The sequence below is a fragment of the Montipora foliosa genome, chromosome 1 (assembly GCF_036669935.1).
Source record: "Montipora foliosa isolate CH-2021 chromosome 1, ASM3666993v2, whole genome shotgun sequence".
Classification (NCBI taxonomy): domain Eukaryota; kingdom Metazoa; phylum Cnidaria; class Anthozoa; order Scleractinia; family Acroporidae; genus Montipora; species Montipora foliosa.
In genome coordinates this window covers 50,146,578-50,168,816 of record NC_090869.1, presented here as the reverse complement: position 1 = coordinate 50,168,816, position 22,239 = coordinate 50,146,578, and the positions used below count along the sequence as shown (strand labels likewise).

At 40.8% G+C, this 22,239-nt stretch overlaps 1 protein-coding gene across 1 annotated transcript; it reads right to left on the bottom strand.

The window, feature by feature from the left end:
• Positions 1 to 2,952: 2,952 nt before the first annotated feature.
• LOC137978708 (uncharacterized) lies at positions 2,953 to 21,802 on the bottom strand. Its single transcript, XM_068825730.1, has 11 exons — positions 21,570 to 21,802; positions 21,119 to 21,209; positions 19,483 to 19,746; positions 15,724 to 18,233; positions 14,621 to 14,894; positions 13,440 to 13,618; positions 12,393 to 13,038; positions 11,812 to 11,988; positions 10,942 to 11,010; positions 5,559 to 5,797; positions 2,953 to 4,468 (listed from the first exon to the last, which is right to left on the bottom strand). Exons 2-11 carry the CDS (start codon positions 21,195 to 21,197, stop codon positions 4,352 to 4,354), a joined length of 4,554 nt encoding a protein of 1,517 aa, XP_068681831.1. The 5' UTR covers positions 21,198 to 21,209; positions 21,570 to 21,802; the 3' UTR covers positions 2,953 to 4,351.
• Between the last annotated feature and the right edge of the window lie 437 nt (positions 21,803 to 22,239).

Genomic DNA, 22,239 nt, shown 5'->3' with positions numbered 1-22,239 from the left:
TGGTATATTTTCCATGACTTCTTACAGCTTTAATTCCGTCCACACTACTCGGAATAAAGGTTTATATGATGGTCACATCATTAATCTGTGGCGTCACGCAACGCTTTTAAGCTTTCATTAACGGCTTTGTGGCGGCCTGTTGGCGGTTCGGGGAGAGGGTGGGTGGAGGTTCTTTCTCTGTTTGAAAAGGTAGATCTTAAAGTTTCGAACAAAGCAGGAAATCATGACATGGAGACTGCAATTCCCATATCTCTTCTTGGAGTTAGCGTTTTCTCAGAGTTTGAATCTTTTAGGCCTGACCAAACGCTCGCAACATTTCAACGCAACTTCTTGCAACATTGTCGGATGATGTTGCGACATGCCTTGAACGGGCTGGCCAAACGCAACGTGTCGATGTGTATGTGCCCCAGACTCTGTTGTGCAACAAAGTGGACATAGCGGGCACTCCCTAGTGCAACGATGTTACGTGAATGTGGCCAAACGAGTACAACATCATGCAGCATCCAAAATGTTGCACGAAAAATGTGATCGTTTTCAAATTTGATCCAACATGATCCAACATGTTGTAATATATCGTAACGTATTACAACAGGGCACAGGCGCCCCAAGCTCAGTGCGAGAGAAAGCAAACAACTAACATAAGGATTTTTATGGGAATCCCGATAAATGAGCTGAGAAGATACTTTTACGAAATAATTCTCAATTAAAAAGCCTAAGCTTATTGCCCTTGTGGGTCGCTTCCTTCCTGTGTGGTTTTTTTTCCAGATTTGACGACAATTGAGCCATTATCAGTTCCAACGGTCATAGTAAAATACGAAGGCTGAACAATGAATTCTCAGTAGCCCACCAAATTGGGTCAAATATTCCTGGAGAAAATGTTCCCACGGTTAAAATTCCACGGTATAATTCAAGGGGAAAGGTTTTTCTTTAATTTCAATCCCCTAGCCGCGCAATCGAAGCCCTGCCAGCGAGGTCAGGCAGCTGTTAGTGTCCCAAACGAAACGATAAAACGATGGAAAACAACCTCGCACACTTTGAACACAACACGGCGACCGTTGAGTTCGGTTTGGCAACGAGTCTTTGTTTGTGGCTTGGTAACGAGTCTTTTTTTGTTTGCTGACCTGCAGATTAGGAAGAAAGGGTGATGCAAATGGCCCAGCAACCCTATTCAAAGGAACCTCGGCTCGTTTAAACGGTTTCAACATTTGACCAACATTCGTTCAACAAAAGTTAAACGGGTGTTGGGAAAATGTTGGACGCAAAAACAAATTCGTGCTGAGGCCGTTCAAACGGTTCCAACATTGCGCCAACAAAAGAACTAACACTTTCGCGAAATTTGATTGTGAGGAACTAAGACTCTCTCTTGTCCAGATAAACGACGTACCGCCATATTGATTTGGCGATCATGAAGCATGCGTGTGTTCTACATTTGTTGAACAGAGTGGCCATCCAACTCACCATACCCCGTCTTCGTCATTTATTCCGAAGCCGTGCGCGCGTGAGACATGTAATACTCAGTGACCGAAGATTAAAATGCAATTAAAAATCGAGTAAGCTTGAAACAAATTATGTTAGAAATATTGAGCAATATCTCCAAACTCCGCTCGGTGACCCAACCTGAGTTTTTTGGCACACCTGTAAGTGAATCTATCATGTAATCAGTTATGAGCTAGTACTAACGAGGCTTGTGACGTTCTTAACCCGTGGACAAAGTCCCACCTCCTCTTCTTTTGATATTCGTTTTGCTTGCGATTGTTGCCTTGAATAAAAATGAGGAAAAAACTACCCTGGGATTTGTCAACTTGCATGGCATAAAAAGTACCTGGAACGGATAAAAATTGCCGCCTTTTATCAGGCTAAAGGAAAGCTACAAATACCTTACACCAAGTCTTTGGCCTTTCCCTCTTTCCCTGTCTTTTGGCATGCATCAATCCAAGGGAATAAATTAAAGCAATATAAACTAAGAAAGACATCGGTGTCACCTCTTTGTGCTCCACGATTCGTTTGAGTTTCTTATTCTGGAATTTCAGATGGTTTCAGGCTAAACCGTCAGCAACACTGCCAGACCCAAGTAAACGGCTTATCACTTAAAGTGCCCCGCGTATGACAAAAAGTCAATTCTTATGTTTCCTTGGATTTCAAAACTATGTTAACTAAAATCTAAGCTACCAAAGTCTTAAGCCTTGATTTGAAAAAGACACCAGTTTATTTTAACTGGAATTTTCCTATTTAATGGTCCGCTGTTACTAACTTTAAGATCTTGAAAGCTCATTTACACAGAGCGATTTTATCGCGCGACAAGAGCTGCGATCGAACGGCGATTTTACGGCGACAGCAAATCGCGCGTGTGAACAGCCGGCGATTTCACTGCGATTTGTAGCGCGACCGATCGCAGTCTTGTCGCCGCAAATTCGAACATGCTCGAAATTTAGTGCAACTTTGCTGCGATTTTATCGCAGCTCTTGTCGCGCGATAAAATCGCTCTGTGTAAACGAGCCTTGAGAGAGAGCTGGATCGCGGAGAAAATGACGTCACAGACTCACCAATTTAAGAATGCAATGCGTATATACGCCGCGGAATTAACATGCAGCACGGGAGTTTTGGCCTTTCAGACTTTTAAACTCGCGTTTTGCATCTATATAAGCTGCATTCACTCGCTGAAATTTTAAGCTAGTGAGCCTTTGACGTCACTTTTCCCTGGATCCAACCCTCTGAGGTCCAATCGGTCAGTTTTGAACGTGAGTAATGGAGGACCGTGAAATCCAAAACTTACACTCAAAATAAATGGCTTTTCGATAAAAATCAAAGCTCAAAATTTTACCAGTCAGGTTTTAAGCAAACATTTTTTCAAAATCTGAAGAAAAAAAAGGAAGTGATTTTTTTTTTTCAATCACAGGGGCACTTTAACGGGCTTCCCTATAAGAGGAAGGGGATTTGAAGAACAGACAACAAAAATGTAACAGTTCTTTATTAGTCGAAAACGTACACCTTTAACAATATTTTTGCTACGAAATGGATGTAAAATGGATACTTCGGTCGTTAAAGGATTAATTAAAGTAAAGATGTCAAGCCACATCCAAACCAACGAGTTTCATGGGGTCATTTTTTGTGACAAGTTTAATTTATGCAAAGTGTTTTCCTAAACGTTGGTGCGCCAACTTTTACATGCGACGAATATTCACCATAAGAATATTTCCTCGTGCATGACTTTAAAATACTCGTCTTGGTTTCGTGAATCTCTGCTGCTCAGTGGCTCTCGCTCTTCCGCTATCCACACCGAGCAAAGCCTAAGATACTTGTGACAGAAATTACCATGTAAATTGAGGCTAACAATGGAAAATTTGCGTACATTAAGGCGGGCCCACTTGTTACACCGCCATCATTGCCATTGGGAGGAAAATTAGGGAGAAATCTTGGCATGCAAACTGACCGAGAGTCGACATAGTTTTCGTTGAAGAATGACTCTATAATTGAAACTAGTTGTTGTGGGACTTAAGAAGGAGCAACCAATTCACAGAAATGAAAGGTCTCAAAGTCTGCGTTGAGCATCGAAACAAACAGTCTTTTCAACTTGCTTTAGTTGTGGAAGATATTATGATTAAGTTGAGGAACAAGTTTGACCTATTTGAAAAGTCCCAAACCAAGAGTTTCAACCATAGAAATCTCCAACCTTTCGTCAAGAATACTAAGTAATATTCCAAATATTAATTAAGGATATCTCAAGGTAGATTATATTACTATAATTCAATTCTCTTGATTCATCTTCAATTTTATACAATTAAATTGCTGCGTGGAATCGTGTGTATACAATACAATGTTATTTCTTAATGTTCAAATACGTGATTACGATCGGTAGGTTAATTCCAAATGCTGCGATCGATTTACTGGAAGATTAGAAGTCCGCTCAAATGGGAGCCCTTTTCAGTTAACGTCTGCTTCTGTTTCACCAGACGTGAATTTATTAGTGATAGTAATGAATTTTACTCTTCACATCGTGGATGGAAATTCATGGCGTCACTCTTGGTCTAACTTTCATAAGGACGCTGCAGTAACGGAATAAGTGATGTGATACAATTTTAAGATACAGTTGGTATTTCCTATTTACTCGGAGGTACTTAAACGTATCTTACGCATAGTCTACAGTGACAGTGCAGGGAGCCTTGATCACATGACAACCCTTCGTTCGTAATATTCCGTTTTAATTCGATTTCTGAAATTCGTCTATCCGCTACCAATTTGATGAGGCGTTACTCACTCGTCCTATCAAACAATATTTTGGAGAAGGCATGCCATCTTTGTGTCCTTTCTCTGGTCGCTATATAGTACAAAATGCAGAGAATAACTAAAGTATTTATTTGTGGCAGTAGATTTCCACATCAGCTATTTCCGCTATATTATACAGAACTCTGTCTGCGTGATAGTTGGCGCGGCCAAGGGTGCTGTCCTTCGTGAAGACTTCGTCGAATGCCTGTAAAAAAAAATGGAAAAGCTTTCAAAAAATACGTTTAAAGAGCCTCGATGGAAAATCACGGAGTCCCTTCCCTGACTTCTTATTGTAAATGCTTGACCAAAACAACTGGGGCCCCTCTTTCCGAAAAGTGTGTTGGTTATCAATAAACGCCTTACGTTATTCGTGGAGATGGAGCCTGTGGTTTTTCGTCCTTTTGTGGATAAAGAAGAGAAGTCTAACCATAAACAGATGACAACTTGGTCTAAGGTTTCTGTGTATGTTGCACCCGGTTTACGCAATTATTAACGTGACATGAGCATAAACGTGATAAGGATCAGAAAACGTAAACGATTCCTTTTTCTAATGCATTTGCTGTTTTTTTAGCTCTCATGGGAAATACTGCTACAACGCTAAAGCCTTGTTTACACTGTGACAAAAGCATAAGCAAAAGCATAAACATAAGAATAAGTATAAACAGAGTAAGCGGGAATGAAATAATCATAAGCCTAGGAATACGAAAAAGGAATCGTTTACGTTTTCTTATGCTCATGTCACGGTAATTATTGTGTAAACCGGGTGCATCATACACAGAAAGCTATAAGACCGAGTTGTCAGCTGTTTCTTATGCCAGCGGATATCCAAGTTCATGATAGTGCTAAAAATGGCGTCCAAAGGTAATGTTTTTTACAAGAAACTTGCTGAGGCGGTTCGCAAGTATCCCTGCCTTTACCACAAATCGTTTGATGAAGTATCCCGAAATAGTAAAATTCCCGGTCCGCTAGTTGCAGTTCCCATACCAGATTATGAAAGTCTCCTTGTTCTTTCCTCTTTCGGAAAATATCCCGTACCCAACAGCTCCCACTCTCTCACCGTTCTCTCTCTTGTCGACGTCGTCTTCTTCTACGTAGTGACGTAGCAGGTATGGATTCTTCATCCTCCATTTTGGAAACGTAGATCGTCCCATTCTCCACCGAGTCTTTGCTGGAGCTAACTGTTCTTGCGCATGTCACTTCTCTTACGCTTATGCAACAAGTGTGAACTTCGTTATGCTTATGCTTATGAAGCAGTGTAAACCAGGCTTAATAAAACCGAGGATTTGGCAACTCACCGCTTTAATTTGCCTGACTCCTTGCATTACTGTCACAGCTTTCTTAGCTGCCTTTGAGGGCAGAGATGAACTCTCAAACAAACCGTCAAATGCACGGAACAGATTACCCAAGAACCTTTGTACACCTTCTCCACCGAGTGACGTAATTCTGCTGTCCATGGCTTTGACCCAGGCCTTTACACTGATTGATTCCTGGTGTTTCAGTTCCTCTTCGCATTTTTTGCTCCATTTCTTGACACCTTCGACAGGGAAAAATGGCGTTAATAAATAGTACGCCCGCCCCAATGAATTTCTCCCTTTATTTAACGTTATCTAGGACCAAAAAGCTAACCTTTTATTAACAGTGAGAATGATGATGATGATGATGATGATGATGATGATGATGATGATACGTTGTGAGAGTAGCCCCACTTCCAATAGGGAAATGTTTGCCAGGGCCCTTCTCAACAAGTTTTAACCGCGATAAATGATTTCCAAGAACGAGGGTTGTCCAATACACACGAACTGAGTCGGGTCGACTTTTTGGTGAAGACGACCCGTCAAGCGGAAGTCGGGTCGTGGTGTTTGCGAAAGTAAAGTAACAGGAAGTTGCTATTTGAAAGAAGGTGCGAGGAACTTTCTGAAAATGGTGACGGTTCGTGACGACCCGTCTAGTCCATGACGAGCCGTCATGTGAAAAGTCGACCCGATTTTTGGAAATGTCAGGTGGTGAGAGAGTTAGAAAAAAATCGTGTATTTGTGAAGACACTGGAGGCGGTGAGGCCGGCTGAAAATGTTGACGGGTCGTGACGACCCGTCTAGTTCGTGACGAGCCGTCATGTGAAAAGTCGACCCGACTTTTGGAAATGTCAGGTGGTGAGAGACTTAGAAAAAAACATGTATTTGTGAAGACACTGGAGGCGGTGAGGCCGGCTGAAAATGTTGACGGGTCGTGACGACCCGTCTAGTTCGTGACGAGCCGTCATGTGAAAAGTCGACCCGACTTTTGAAAATGTCAGGTGGTGAGAGACTTAGAAAAAAATCGTGTATTTGTGAAGATACTGGAGGCTTTGAGGCCAGCTGAAAATGTTGACGGGTCGTGACGACCCGTGTACTTCGGGACGAGAAGTCATTTGAGTCGGTGATATCAATCCACCGGCCGGGAGACAGTTGTTTCGTTATTCATATTTGTTACTCGTTTGCGATCGTCGCGTAATATTGAAGCGCTAGCCTCTGAGGTGAAACACAAATTAAACATTTTAAAGACACAGGATAGTAAAAAGTACGGCGGCTGTGAGCTTACAATTGTGGCAGGGAAATGAATTTGGCAAAACTGTGTTGTAGGTTTGTTATTGTGTTTGGTCCCGTGAGAGTGATGTTGTAAGGTATCGGTATACCCCAAAATTGATAATTTTGCCATTTTAGTTTTTGATATTTCCAGGTACACCTCATAGAGTTTTTTAATAACAAAAAGTTTGCGAAAAAAGGTTTCTTCTAGACAAAGTTAGAAAGGAAAAACGACTCTATCAATAAATTCTCTAATTAGAAGCTGTCCACAAATGACCATTTCTCAACACTCAAATGCAAATTACATCGAATGAGGCGCACGTTTACAGCGAGTTTTCATCCTTTTTCACTGAAATTTGGCAAGAATGTTGCCCGATAATGTGGCAATAAACCCGTGTCGGGCAGTTTTTATTTGTTGCCTCCTTCGAAAGTGATGAGTATTTAAGAAAAGCTACTGCGTGTCTTATAAAAACTGAAAGTTTAACAGCGAAAAAAAAAAACAAACAAAACAAACCAGACAATTAATCAAAATTTTGTTTCTTGGATCAAGGTGTGAAGAAAACGTAGTTTCCGGTTAAATTCTGACCGGAAACGAACTCAACTTGTGAAACTATATACTTTTGAAAAATGAGGGCTAATTAAGGAAAGGTTTTTATTTCTTGCCTTAAATCAACTAATAATCGGAATCTACAATTCCTAAGCTTCCAGAAAATATATACTTTATTAGGGGTTTTTATGAAACGTGTGACCGTGAAGCATGCAGCGACAACGCGAGGTTGCCGTTTGGGGTATACTGATTTAAAGGAGGTAAAATTGTTATGCTGCGTTCTTCCAACAGATCAGCATCATTCCGTTTTTCATGAAGAGATTAAATCTGATAACGACTTCGACGCGTTTAGGTGATTAATACTGGGCAATAGTTTTGAAGTTCTTTATTTGCTTTTGTCTGTTCAGTCTGTTTTTTAGCAATAGTGCTGGTTTACGGTTTATTTGTGGATTTTCTGCAACGTGAATGCATAATTTCTTGACGCCGGACGTGGGGTGGAAAATGCGGGCCGTTGTTTGTACATTTTTTGGGCGTAAGAGTTTTAATGAGTGCTGGTGTGGAAGGGGTTTTTTCAACGTAACTCTTAGAATTCGTACATGATAGAGTAAGGTAGTAGAATTTTAAGTCTGACTTTCCAAATTAAAGATAGAACCGCAAATCATTAGGATACCGTGTTGGTGCTGGTGACTTTGTTAAGCTGAAAGCAACTAAAAATGCTGCTATAATCGTCACTTTGTTCTCAGATAGGAAGTAATGATTTTGCAAATATCATTGCTTCTAGATCTGTGTGAATTAAGGATGGAGTTTTTGGGAAAGAATTTGCCCAGCATTTTTGTTTCCGTGTTAGCAGCCACTTTCTCGTTGCAGTATCATAGGAGTTGTCGTTCTTTAAATTAATAAATTAATAAACAGTAACTGTTTTCAAGTTAAGCTATGATCCTCGCATTTATGAACGATCATTATCCCTGTTTCTGAACAGCATGTTGTCTGGGTATTAATTTCGCTACGAACGAACGAACCATTCACCATTTTTTGATGCTTTTAGGAAGCTTGCTGCGATTTTTGCTACGCTTGGATGTTTGGAGGAAGTGTACGGCAATTTCGCGACGCTTTAAGAACGAAGCATTCAACATTTCGGAGCGCTATTACCGTCAGTCATTATTACTGTTTCTGAACAACATGGTATAAGGATATTAAGGACACATTCGCAACATTTGTGAATGCTATTCTGGACGATTTTTATACTTTTCTATGCCTATACCATATTTCAGTCGCTGCTCTTTGAGAACGAAGCATACGACATTTTTGAGCAGCAAAGCCTCCTTTGTTCATCGAAGTTTTTCGTTCTCTCACCACCTGACACTTCCATGGCTTCGCTTTAAGAACGAGACATTCAACATTTCGGAGCGCTAGCTATTACAGTCAGTCATTATCTCTGTTTCTGAACAGCAGTTGTCAGGTTATTAAGGACACATTCGCAACATTGTGATTGCTGTTGTGGACGATGTTTATAATTTTCTATGCGTATATCGATATTTTAGTCACTATATGTTTTGAGGAAGTGTCCGGTGATTTCGCGACGCTTTAAGAACGAAGCATTCAACATTTCGGAGCGCTATTACAGTCAATCAGTATTGCTGTTTCTGGACAACATGGTTTAAGGATATTAAGGACACATTCGCAACATTTGTGAATGCTATTCTGGTCGATTTTTATAGTTTTCTATGCGTATATCCATATTTTAGTCGCTACTCTTTGAGAACGAAGCATACAACATTTTTGAGCAGCAAAGCCTCCGTTGTTCATCGAAGTTCTTCGTTCTCTCACCACCTGACACTTCCATAGCTACGCTTTAAGAACGAGTCATTCAACATTTCGGAGCGCTATTACAGTCAGTCATTATTTCTGTTTCTGAACGGCGTGTTGTCAGGGTATTAAGGACGCATTCGCAACATTTGTGATTGCTGTTGTGGACGATGTTTATAATTTTCTATGCGTATATCGATATTTTCGTTACTATATGTTTTGAGGAAGTGTCCAGTGATTTCGCGACGCTTTAAGAACGAAGCATTCAACATTTCGGAGCGCTATTACAGTCAATCAGTATTGCTGTTTCTGGACAACATGGTATAAGGATATTAAGGACACATTCGCAACATTTGTGAATGCTATTCTGGTCGATTTTTATAGTTTTCTATGCGTATATCCATATTTTAGTCGCTACTCTTTGAAAACGAAGCATACAACATTTTTGAGCAGCAAAGCCTCCGTTGTTCATCGAAGTTCTTCGTTCTCTCACCACCTGACACTTCCATAGCTACGCTTTAAGAACGAGTCATTCAACATTTCGGAGCGCTATTACAGTCAGTCATTATTTCTGTTTCTGAACGGCGTGTTGTCAGGGTATTAAGGACACATATTCGCAATATTTGTGAATGCTATTCGGGTCGATGTTTATAATTTTCTACGCGTATATCGATATTTTAGTGGCTACTCTTTGAGAACGAAGCATACAACATTTTTGAGCAGCACAGCCTCCTTTGTTCATCGAAGTTTTTCTTTCTCTCACCACCTGACACTTCCAAAAGTCGGGTCGACTTTTCAAATGACGGGTCGTCACGACCTGATCGGATCGTCACGATCCGTCGAGATAGTTGAAGCTGCCTCAGGCAGTTCGACTTCCGGCAGTAAATCTTACTTCCTTTTTAAACTTCACGACCCGACATCCGGTGAGTCGGGCCGTCAACAGAAATTGACGACCCGACTCAGTTCATGTATATTGGACATGTGTGCCAAGAACAACACCACACCTTAGCCAGATGTAAAAGCGTGATATGGTATGTTATTAGATTATTGCGTTTAGAGCGTTCTAATTTGTTCACTCAATCTCGGTTATCAGCTCATATACCGTATGACCTAATATGAAAAATGATTCAAGGGTTGCCAACCTGAACAATTTGTGCGAGAAGCGAAATTTCCCGGGACAACATCTGACACGTTCAGAATTTGATGAAAATTTAACAAAACAATTATTCCATTCACGCTTATAGAGTGTTTTCACGTGAAGTCGCAGCCATCATGTTGGTGCACTCAAACAATGGACCGGCCGCCATCTTGGTGTACCCACCTAATCCTCCGGGAATTGAGCTCTATTATCATGTTAACGTTTCCTTTTGTTTCGGTGAAAAAAACAAGGTTTGTACTGATTGCGTGAGTGAAAACACTCTATTGGATATGAGACTGGTATCCAACGCGTGCTCATGGAATAATTGTTAAATATCCGGTCCATACTAATTGTGTGAAAACTGAACGAGCTGCATTAAGACCGATCTACTACAAGAAAAAGCCGGTTTTGACATGAATTCCAGTTTTTCTGTTAAAATTATTTTTCTACGGCTTGACGGATTAATTTTCTGTTCATTGAATTGCAAATCCCTCCCATTCACATAAATATAAGACCACGAGAAAACCTCGTTCTGACAGGTATGATCTATACATGGCAAGTCTAAATTCAAAACAATATCCGGTGATGAAGATGCGAATATGGAAAGCGCTTTTATGATAACCCACCTTCGCTGACAAACTTGAGACTTCTCTCAATCCTTTCCATTTGGTCTTCTGTACCAGAGACTTGCCTAGCTGATGGGAAAATAAACAACTGAAGCATTAATTGAAGTTCCATTGACAAAAGCCATATATTCAGGTTTTCTATCGAGAGCCATTATTCTTCATGCAAGTAAAACTTTTATCAAAAGCCGAGCTTCAATTTGTGTGTACAGGCATAAACGACCTTGCAATAACACGAATCGTTTCAGACCCAATCGTCTTTGCTTTTTTCACCCCAAGAGCAAAGTAGACAGATAACTATTATAACAATACGATCGAGACAAACTACAACATAGATAAGGAGAAAAATAAACTTTTTGTTTGCCAGAAATCAATTCTTGCTTTTCGGACACAATGATCGAGAAAAGTACCTTAGAACTGTTGAGTTTCTATTGTATTATGATAAGCCAAATTTTTCTTTAAGCCGCAAACGAGAGGGTAAATCTCTCTTATTCAGTGATCATTTTGCTTCAAGACTGCCTAGTATTTGTTTCTTGCTTCCTCTCTTATTGTACACTTGTTTGAGGGGAAATTCAATACAATCGGAAAAACTGACATTCAAAGCATTCGACGAACCAATCAGAGTACTGATGTGCAGCAGATAGGAAACGCAGAAAGCTACCACTAAAAGTTAGGATAGTTTCTGTTGATATCTAGTCGTAAGAATCAAAGTGAGTCGCATCCTCCAGCCAAGTTAAAAATGAAAAAAAAAAATCAGTATGACCAAAAAATGGCCAAAGCAGTCTTTTGAGAGACGACGCCTGGATCTTAAAAACACTGATCTACTTTGACTTCAAAATAGCATGGGTTTTAGTCAGTTATTCGTCGACTTACCCGACAGTTCCAGTTGTTTCGTGACCCGCTTGAGTTTTCTTGTAAAGCGGTCCTTTTCCTTCGCAAACAAATATCGCTCGTACATGTAAGTTCCATACATTTTCTTCACGGTCTTCATCATATCTCTACAGATATCCAAGAGCTGGTGGAAAATCTTGCACCTTCCTGTCTTCGAAACTGTTGGAATCCAACAAATGGCAATTGGTTTGCAATTTTCTTGTTTTGTATTGCAATGCATGGTCAACACCTCGGGGCCTGTAGGCAGAATTTGCCCTTCACACCCTTCCCCAAGAAAAAGCAAAAGAGATATGCAAAGAAGAAGTCCAAGCAAGAATCATCCTCTCATGTTAGGAGCAAAATGTCTTCTTGCAAAAAATGCAAACAAGAGAATTGTTCCTAAAGTGAAAAGATAAGGGATTTCCGATCTTCATATCTAGTCAAATATGAAGTACTCATGGAACAGTGCTTTGGGAATCTGGTAGATGTAAGTGAAAAAAGCATGAGGGATACAAGTGCGATTATTGACGGCCTTGTCTTAGGGAGACCACAAAACTTAAGCTTGCACGCATAGAGCAACAAACCTGGAATTTTCCACTTTCTTTTCAAGTTGTTCATAGTTGGGTGACTGGGTGGTGCAGCCTTCCTCACTTCCTTCAATGGATCATGTTGATGAATTAGATCCCAAAACGGTTCAATGTTCTCCCGTTCATCGCTTGACTCAGCGTCTCTTGTCCTTCGTAATAACCCTCGCCCTCGAAGGAATGTCGTTAGCCTGTCATCGGCTGGTTCTCCATCTGGAAGATAATTCTGCTCCTCGTTGACCAAGCTTCTTTTTTGTTTGGTTGATCCTATATCCGGGAACAGATAATTAGCAAGAAAACGTGCCAAACGTGGTACTAGCTCTTTGTTTAGACATGCGTGGAAAGGAAGTGTTTTGACTTCATCGGAACCCATAACGCTGGCATTGACGCTCATGTTGATACAGCTTGTTGCTAAGGAATCCACAGGGGCCTGAAAGCAGATGCTATGAATCTTAAGTACATTCTCGAGTCCATAGTGCTTGATAGATTTTGATGCTTCGATTCCAATGGTGGAATCTCTGTCGATTAGCGACAGAGCTTTCCCTGCAGCATCCAACACAGCTTTTGTTTTGCCTTTTGAAAATTCAGAGTCGAAAACGGCTTGAGTTATGTTGTCCACTCGTCGTTTTTGATCCAGGTAGATATCCTAAAAACAAGAACAATACGGAAAGACAAACATGCTAAAGATGACGACTTAAACCAAGCACGAGGCTACTATTTGTTAGCGCAGTAACTTTTTCACAATGACAACTGATCTTCTTTGAGGAGCAACAAAGCAGTCCGTCACAACTCAGGCATCATAATCTTATAAAGCCAAGGAGATTAATATCAAGGATGCTGCCTTAAGATGAAATCCAAAGTATTCCACCGAATTCCACCGAACACTGTAAAGTACGCAAATTTACCTCAAATCAACCAGTCAGCCCTATATGGTTAGTTTATAACCCAAATCATCCCTATTAACTACCAATGCATCAATTGAGGTATCGGCATGCAGAAATATTGAAGTAATTTCATGTAATAGTAAATGATAAGATTGGTACTAACTCTTGCGTCCTCAAGGTTTCCACTTGCTACTTTCCTGATGTGATCACAGCCATGATTCCGTGCAACACAAACAGGATCCCCCGTTTTATAGCAGCATTTATTCCAAGATGGGCATTCCACGCAACTGCCAAATACGTCTCGTGTGCAGCATTTATTCCAATCTGCACAGCCAATGCAACCTGAAGGGCAAACGACATATTTAACGAACACGAAATAGGGGTACGTTTCATGGGACGGTTGATTTGTTGTTTTTTCGGGGATAGAGTGTGATTTTTTTATTCATAAGGGAATGCTTTAGCCCTTTTAGCGCTATTGTAATATGGAGGAGGTATTTCTTTATGAAGGAATTGCCTCTTGAGTTGCCTCAAAGAGGAGGACGTTTTTTTTTTTTTTTAAAGTACAGGACGACTAGGATCTTTTTGAAAACCTCTTTATTTGATGGCTGTAAAAATATCATTGAGTGGATTAAGAATTGGGCTCCCTCGTCGCCCGGAGTTCATGGTAATGGATCAAAAATGAGACCCTACCTTGTGCATTGAATATCAAAAAAAGTAGGTGCATCTTTTTTTTTTATTTTGTGTCACTGTTAAAAAGTATTCATTCGAGAGAGATCCGATGGTTAATTTCGACTTCACGGCACTTATGTCAGAAAAGAAAAAGTCTTTTGAGAAGGAAGTTTTTTTTCCACTGGGTTAATCCACGAATTGAACATTCCCTCTTCCAATGACACGAGAAAGTTCTGTGGTAAATCTTACACTTAAGATAATTTAGGGGAAAAGGACAACTCCTGAATGCTCCTTTGTCTATGCCACGCTTCTAATGGCCTTAGAACAAGCCTCTAGACATTCCTCATATACCATATGTATGAACAGTCGATCTTGAATTCTCACATGAAACTATAGCGCCAGCTTCTACCAAATGCTCTCATGGTGCCCTCATTTACTGGAGTAAACAAATGTCTGTCTGCAATCTGCAATTGTTCGGAAATGTTGCCGGTAAAATCCGTTCTCAGGCTGAATCCGTTTTTACCTATAGGTTAAACTGGTGATCCACATTTTACCTAAGCCTTGTGCACCCGGATGAATTGACGAAACTCAAAATCCGTAATCTCAAAGATCCTCTCGCAAACCTTACCAAAAGTATTCTGGACAGGTAAAAAATTAACTAGCAAAGTCACCTACTTTGTGTACATTCTTTCAGTTCACAGCTACTGTTGTATCTTTGCTCTGCTAACCAAACTTCTCTGATTCTTTTGTCCAAAATCGTCTGTTCGTCAGTCAGTTTCTGACGATAGAATTCCTCATTCTTTGTGGCCTTTCTGTAATAGTTTTTGGCTTCCTTCAGATTCTCTGTTGCCTGTTGGATGAAGTTATCAGCCTCAACAGCCGCTGCCTTTAAAAGAGTGTCTACCGCTTTAAGCACTTGTTGATGGATTCCAGGGAGGCATCCGTAAGCCTGAAAGGGAACACAATGATAGTTTTGCTCAGCAAAAAGGCTATGTGATCAGTCTCTGAAAAGGAAATAATTTAAGCAAGTACAGCTGCACTTTATTTGAGCGTGTCGGATGCATCTGGCGCTGGCAACAACAATCAAATTTACAGGCTTTTTATGTGAAATGCGTTTCCAGTTGTGAGCTGCTTTGTTTAACTGTGAATTTTTGGTTCGCTTTAAAAATTTCAACTTTAAAGATTTCTGCTGTTGTTCTGAACTGAAGAGAGAGGGAGTAAAGATTGTCAGTCATGTAATTTCCGTTTTAGTTGTTGATTAAAATTGTTATTATTGTTTGCAAGGCTTGTTTGTTTACTGCTAGTCAGCTCAGAGGTGTTTGATCTGTTTGATCACTGTAAACTGTACACACTAATGACGATTGTACTTTATGCAGAAGCATGATTATTTCCATGAACACTATATTGCTTTCTGGGTTTAGAAACGGGAGCCCCGCTTTTAGGCTTGGCTAAATCTATATATTGGGCTAGTTTTCAATGAGAGTACAAAACCGAAGTAACCGGAGAAAAACCTCTCGGAGCAGAATAGAGACCCAATAAACTCGACCCACATGTAAAGCCAAGTCTGGGAAATGAATCCGGGCCTAATTGGTGGGAGGCGAGTGCTCTCACCACTGTGCTATCCATTCTACTTACTTAGGTTGAGTAGCAACTTGTCGCGGTTGAGAAAGCAGACGACTGATTTTTTCCTCTTTCTTTGGCACCAAAACTTGGTTTCAGCTCAGTTTTTAATGCAAGAAGACTAGTTTTAATTTCTTATTATTTATCATTCAGCTTACCTGGAATGAGGATGTATCAGATGTTCCTAAAACTTCAGGAGATGAGATGTACAATCCCGTCGATGAGATATCAAAGATATTGCCACTCACAGGAAATTCTGTACCACTATCGGAGATCTTGATCTCCGTTGGCGATCCTGTTCCGAGAACACGAGCAAAACCGATCATTTTGACACGAACGTCGAAAGGAGCTATCTCGACCTCGAGCTTTGGACCGCTTTTGGAATTCCCCTTACTCTCTTGGACTACGATAAAACCACTGGACAGTACAAATGGGGATTTAGTGTGAGAGGAAGTCATGTGAAGATGGCTAGAATCGTTCATCTTGATGGAGCAGTCGAAATACCGACCAAAAATGTGAAGGGCTCCTCGAATGGAGAAATTTGACTTTGTATTTAAATTTGGATGATAAAACACCTTTAAACCACCGATGAATGGAGCGTAGGCTAACGAATACGGAAGTGTCGCGTTCGGTATTTCCATGGCTTGCACAAGCTTATCCATGGTCATGTCGTTTAGCTTAGATTCAATTCGACTGAAGTCCGGGTCCATTGCATGGTATGAAATCAAGCAAGGGGCCATTATCTCATGTCCGCTTCCTATACTTCCCATCGTCATTCTGCCTGTTAGTGAAAGTTTCTGTAGTGGGATGGAATTCATGATTTCAGTGTTGAGGGAGAGTTGGTCAAATGTCAGATATCCTCCTTTGTACGAACGATAAAAAGCTCCATCACTTCTCATGGCCAGTTCCACAGTTCCGTTTTCAAAGTTTATGTTTCCAACGAACGAAAGAGGTTCCTTGGGAAAGCTCAGCTTGGAATGTATAGTGAAAGAAGATTCGTCCTTAATGTCCAACTTAATCATGTTGTCTTTTAGTACAAGACCATTTCCTAACACGTAGTTTCGGTTAATCATTCCGGCCAAGGTAAATGCATCGCGTTTCACGAGACCTTGGACTCGATACCACTGCTCACTTTCGAGCATTGTTTTGACGGCCATACACATTTTATCGTTTCTGCATTGTTCAGGCATTCGGAACAAACCGACCATGGATATGCCTTTCTCGAATGATAGCCCTGAGAGTGTCGGGTTTTCGAACAAAGAGTCATCGTCGTCTAAGGAAAGAACTAGCGAGGTGTTGAAACTGTTTCTTAGTAATTTCTTCAGCATATCCACATCTATTCCTGTAATTGCTTCGATGATGGACGGCATTGGAATCTTTGGGAATATAAATCCAACAGAAGTTTTCAATTGCCCTTTGTCCTCATATACCACCGCCTCAGCTTCAGTAGTCTTGTCTACGCCAGGGAAATTCCCAAGACCAGAGATGTGGATGTATCGATTTTTCTGCTTTTCTGAAGTAGCTGACTTGATCTTTGGTTGTATAAAATCAAAATCACTCATTTGACTATTCTGGATAATTGCTTGACTTTCCGCATCTGGAATGAAGGAAAGGCCATATTGTTCAGCGAGTAATTTCACTGACATCTTCTCGGCGGTCCCAGAGATGAAAACGACTTTGGTTTCGTCTTCTGTTTTCAATGAGATATTTGCTTTTGCCCCTCCTAGCTCTGAGACGCCATCGCCCTGAAATGACCATGTGTTCAATTCATCTCCTACGCGATGTCGGAAGGTAATGTCAACTTCAGACACGTTGAGGAGTCCAGGAATTACAGCTATGGTATCAGGTACCTTTGCATGGACAGTAAACGTCTCCTGGCCAATATCATAACTGAAGTGGTCAATGTCTACGGAAGAAAGTTTAGGAAAACCATGAGGAAGCACTCTTATCCTCGCACTGGGTGATAAAGCATGCAAGGTTTGCGCGACGCTGACTGTCTCGTGGCGAGATGTAATGAACTTTACAAGGGGAGGATTAACCACGACTGCAACTTTTACTGGTTTCTTGTCCTCGCTTCCTAAACGGAATGGAAGCAACAAAGTTAAGCCTTTGGAAATATGCGACTGTAGTTCATCTGCCAGAATGCCATCGCCAAAGGAACTAAGTGGTAGTTTGTCCACATCTCCCGTAGAGGCCACAAAGCCGAAGTTTGTCCTGGTCTTTCGAAAGACTCGAGTTTTTGCGATCAGATGGTTGATGAATGGAATCTTGAAAAGGTCGTCACTGACCAGCTTTAAAAGAGCTCGGGAAGGCAGATCGTTTTGAAACTCCAACAAGACTGAAAATACGCTTTTCTTCTTGGGGGCCTTGCGAATAAAAACCTTGCAATCGGACGAATGTGTGTCCTCCAGCAACGGGTCTCCAGAAATCATAAAGACATAGTCGTCATTTCCCTTGAACACTGAGTACATTTCTACATTTTGGAGAGTGAGGTTCTTCAGTGTGTTAGCGTTTATTCCTGCGTGTTCAACGCTTTTCTTCTCTGAAAGCCGGGAAGCTACCTCGTACACATTGAGCATGTCAGCGGCTGCCACCATTGTGTGATGATCGCCGATTTTGGATTCTTCGATTTTTACTGTTGCAGTGATGTTACCTTGATTCCACTTTCCTATTATAAATAATTGTAAATATCAATTGAGTTACAAGCTTTTCATTTGCTGAAGTCTCATTTGCGTTTCACTCTGCTAAATCTATTCCAGAATTTCTTGCTTTACAGTCGAGGTATTAGCCGAGAAGTTTAGTATTACATTTTCGTGAAACGGTAAAGGGCCGGGTTCTTCTGGTCATGAAAGCATGAAAATTCTCCGCTTATAGCTTTTCTGTTTCTTTACTGCGATTTTCCGATAATTCTGCGCCGGGAGGTTACAATCCAAAGTGCGTTTTGGCTTCCATGAATCAAATTCCGCACATAGCCGGGAAGATCGACTCCGCTTCCTGAAAGTGAAGCGGAGCATATTTGTTTACTTCACAGCGAGAATACCATTACGATATCTTTGTAGTGTTTCTTCCGTAAAAAGATTCGTACGGATTCCATCGCTTTTCATCGGCGTCAAGTTCGAAAATACAAATGTACCGTGGGAGCCAAAGATGCTGATTGGTAGGTTATGTTACGCATCAATTGATTTTTGGCTCCAATCTCGGCTTGGCGTCGGAAGTTTGATTGATGGAAGCCAAAAACGCATTTGCCCGTTGGCGCTTGAAGATGAGATTCAGCAGAATTATGAAAATCGCAGTAAAGAACTTGCTCGATATCTGCGGATGACAGGCAAGAAATGAAAAGAAATATATATTAAAAATCTTAGCGTGACATTCGTCATTTGTCCGTTCTCGTCCACAGAGGCCACGATTCTTTCGGTCAGCACCAAGAATAACGACCTCTGGCTCGTTCCAAAATACGCGCAGTCTGTGTGGGATCTATTTTGGTAACCGTTTACAGCTACTCATTGTTTCAAATTTTAGAGATTGCGCAGACTGCGATTCGCAGACTGCGGAAGTCCGTGATTCGCAGACTTCCTGGTTCGGGAACAGCCAGAGGTCGTTATTCTTGGTGCTGCATGACCGAGAGAATCGCGGCCCCTGGGAAAAAGAATGTCATTTCTTGAAAACGCCATGCTAAATATCTTAATTGATCCATATTTATCAGCCTCGTTCCCAGGTTTTCCCCGCCGGAAAATAGCCCTGGGAACGACGGTACATGTTTATTAGGTAGTTGCGTAAGAAGGGCAGGAAGAGGGGTTAATAGTACCCCTCCCTTAAGGACCATTTTTTAGGCTGGAGGCCAGTCGTGCGCTACGAAACGAATGAAATATAGTGTTGGGTATGTTTGCTTCATTACATATAAATAAAAGTAAAGTCACCTTCAGCGTCGAACTTCCACTTTCTCCCAGGATTGTTTTTATCATACTTAAATGTCATTTTGACGTCATCAAGGGTCATTCCTTGTCCCAAGAGCTGCACTGGATCCTCTAGATCAGCAACTACTGTGACTTTACCTTTCTTGATGTTGTAGTCAAAGTTATCTGTCTTCAACTCTGACAAGGAAGGAAAGCCCTCCGGCATGGAAGGCATCGAGCCCAGTGGAACGATTTTTTGTAGAAGACGTTTGGCTGTTGGAAGGCTATCTGATGAAGCAGAGTAAATGGAAAAACAAGGATGAGACAAAAGAGATAACAGAAAAGCAAAATGATGGAAGCCAAAAGCCTTAGACTTACCCTAACAATTGTCTTCAGTAAAATTCAGGGCTTAGGAGAGATTTTAAAAATGACCAGTTAAAGTGGGTCTTTGAATTCCTTGATATTTTCAGGCTTCTCTAATCTTCGTATGTTTAACTAAGGGTTAACCACTGAAATTGCTTGAATCGCCCGCCTGAGCCGTGAGTACGATTGTGAGTAGGATGATTTTGTGTAAATAAAAGCGAGTTGAGATAAAGTTTGGCTTCCTCGTTAAACAGTGACCGGACAGGAAAACGCCCGTTTCCGTCAATTTTTCGGCACACTTTTTCTCTTTGTATGCGTCTAAGTTGCTTTAAAAACTAAAACAGAGAGAGAGACCATCCATCTTTTCGTTCCGGGTTTGAAAACGTCCCTGAAAATGCCCGCCAAAATTGATCTCTAGCTAGAAGAATTCAAACCAACAGAGGAATTGAGATCCCAGCAGCTCACGAGTTTCCAATGTACTGTTGATTAGGCTTTACTTCACGAAACTTCAATATCTCTAAATTTTAGTGCATTTGGTAAATATAAAAAAAATTGTTTTCCTTTCCGAGGCCCCCTCTTTGATTTCGAGCGCTTGTTTTGCCACAAACCGCATTTCACAAATACCTAAAATGCTGGTACCATTTTGATCTTGCAAGGTGCTGCATTTATAGTACTTGCCGAGGTCACATAAACTAAACTACAAAAAGTAAAGAGCAAATGTTTCCTTAGTAAATGGCTGAAAACAGTAATTTTTTTCTCACCTAATCTGTGTAGATATTACTATTAGTAAGATCAGACGAAATAACGAAACGGATAAGATTCGAGTCAAAAAATAGGGACTAAACGTTAATCCGTTGTCTCTTTGAAAATTTACAAGATAAACATTAGACATAGCTTTTCCGTGTCAGAAAATCAAAAAACAGTCGTTAGTCCATCATTTTTAACCAAAACTAGAACTGCAATGAAATAAATTGTCTTGCTAATAAGTGCCACGTTACACCGTAGTCGTTTTGGCGAATTTCAAATTTTAAACTTCAGGCCTCATTTGTTCAAACGATGGATAGCGCTATCCACTGGATAACTCAATTGGTTTTGCTAGTGTTTATCCGCTGGATAGTGATTTATCCGGTGGATAGCGTTATCCACCTTTTGAACAACCCAGGCCTGGGCCGAATTATTGCAATTATTGAATCGTTAACACTACCCCGGCCCTTAAAAGCTTGGCAACCAGCATCGCTCCGAAACAGTTCCAAAGATAAAATCAGTTGTTAAGGGACTATACATGTTGATACTTTACCTTTGTCAAATGCTAACCCTCTATGGAAAGCGATGAATAAGAAGAAAACAGCAAATTCACCGTGCAAAGTGAAATACATCTTCCGAGGAACCTGCAAAGGGAATTATCAAACAAAACAATTGAATTTTAGAGTCAAAAGATCAATTGCAGGAATAGGTGCTTTTCTTTAGAATGTGTTAGAAGAGAATTGGAGGTTTGAGGTTTACTTAAAACTGTAATCATTAATTGAAAAAAGCCTTTTTAACACCAGAACGATTGTAACAATATGACCAGAAGAAGCGGTGGTAAACGGCGAATGTTCCTCGCCATTCAAACTAATCTGCCATTTTGAACATCTTCCAGCAAAGGACATGTTCCTCTAATATTTTACCACACCGCTCTAAAAATTTCGAAGATTAACATATACGCCTGGCAACAAAAAAAAAGACTTTAAAGCCACGGACATACTTACTAATTAAATCAACCAGGTGCGTGAAAAACGCAGCTTACTTCAAATTCTTCAAACTATTTTTCTACGAATATTCCGTTGGCAGCATCGCCCAAGGATTCTCGAAAACCTCGTCACTCTGTTGAATTATTTCACGTGCTTCAAGCCAGAAATGAAAAAGAAGGTTACTTTTGAACCAAAAGTATCTCGACGAGATTAAATGGTTGTATTGCTGATTCGCGCGCTGATACGTTCATGATATATTCATCATGACTTACCGGTGTTTTCACGGTGCCACTTCCAAAATCAACTCATGCATATTGATAACAGACTAATGTGTATCCATGGCGGTTGAAGAGATGCTTTCCTCTCTCTTTCAGGAAGCTCTTTGTGGAAAACGGCTCGAAAAACGCGGAGGTAGAGACAGGAAAGAGCTAAATCGAAATAATTTTACACGGTACGAAGCTCACGAAGGATAAGTAGTAGCCAAAACGCGGGGCCGGTCCAGGGTCGGTGCCGTGGTCGGGGCTCAGTGGGGCCGGGGTCGGGGTCGGGGTGTCTTTTTTTTCCAAATTTTTTGTTTCAGTTTTTGTCGTTATTCTCCAGTAATTTTATCTTCGAATGTTTGGCATCTTTCCTTCATTTATGGTGTAAATTAGTCAAAAAAAATATGGAACATACGGAATCTTCGAAA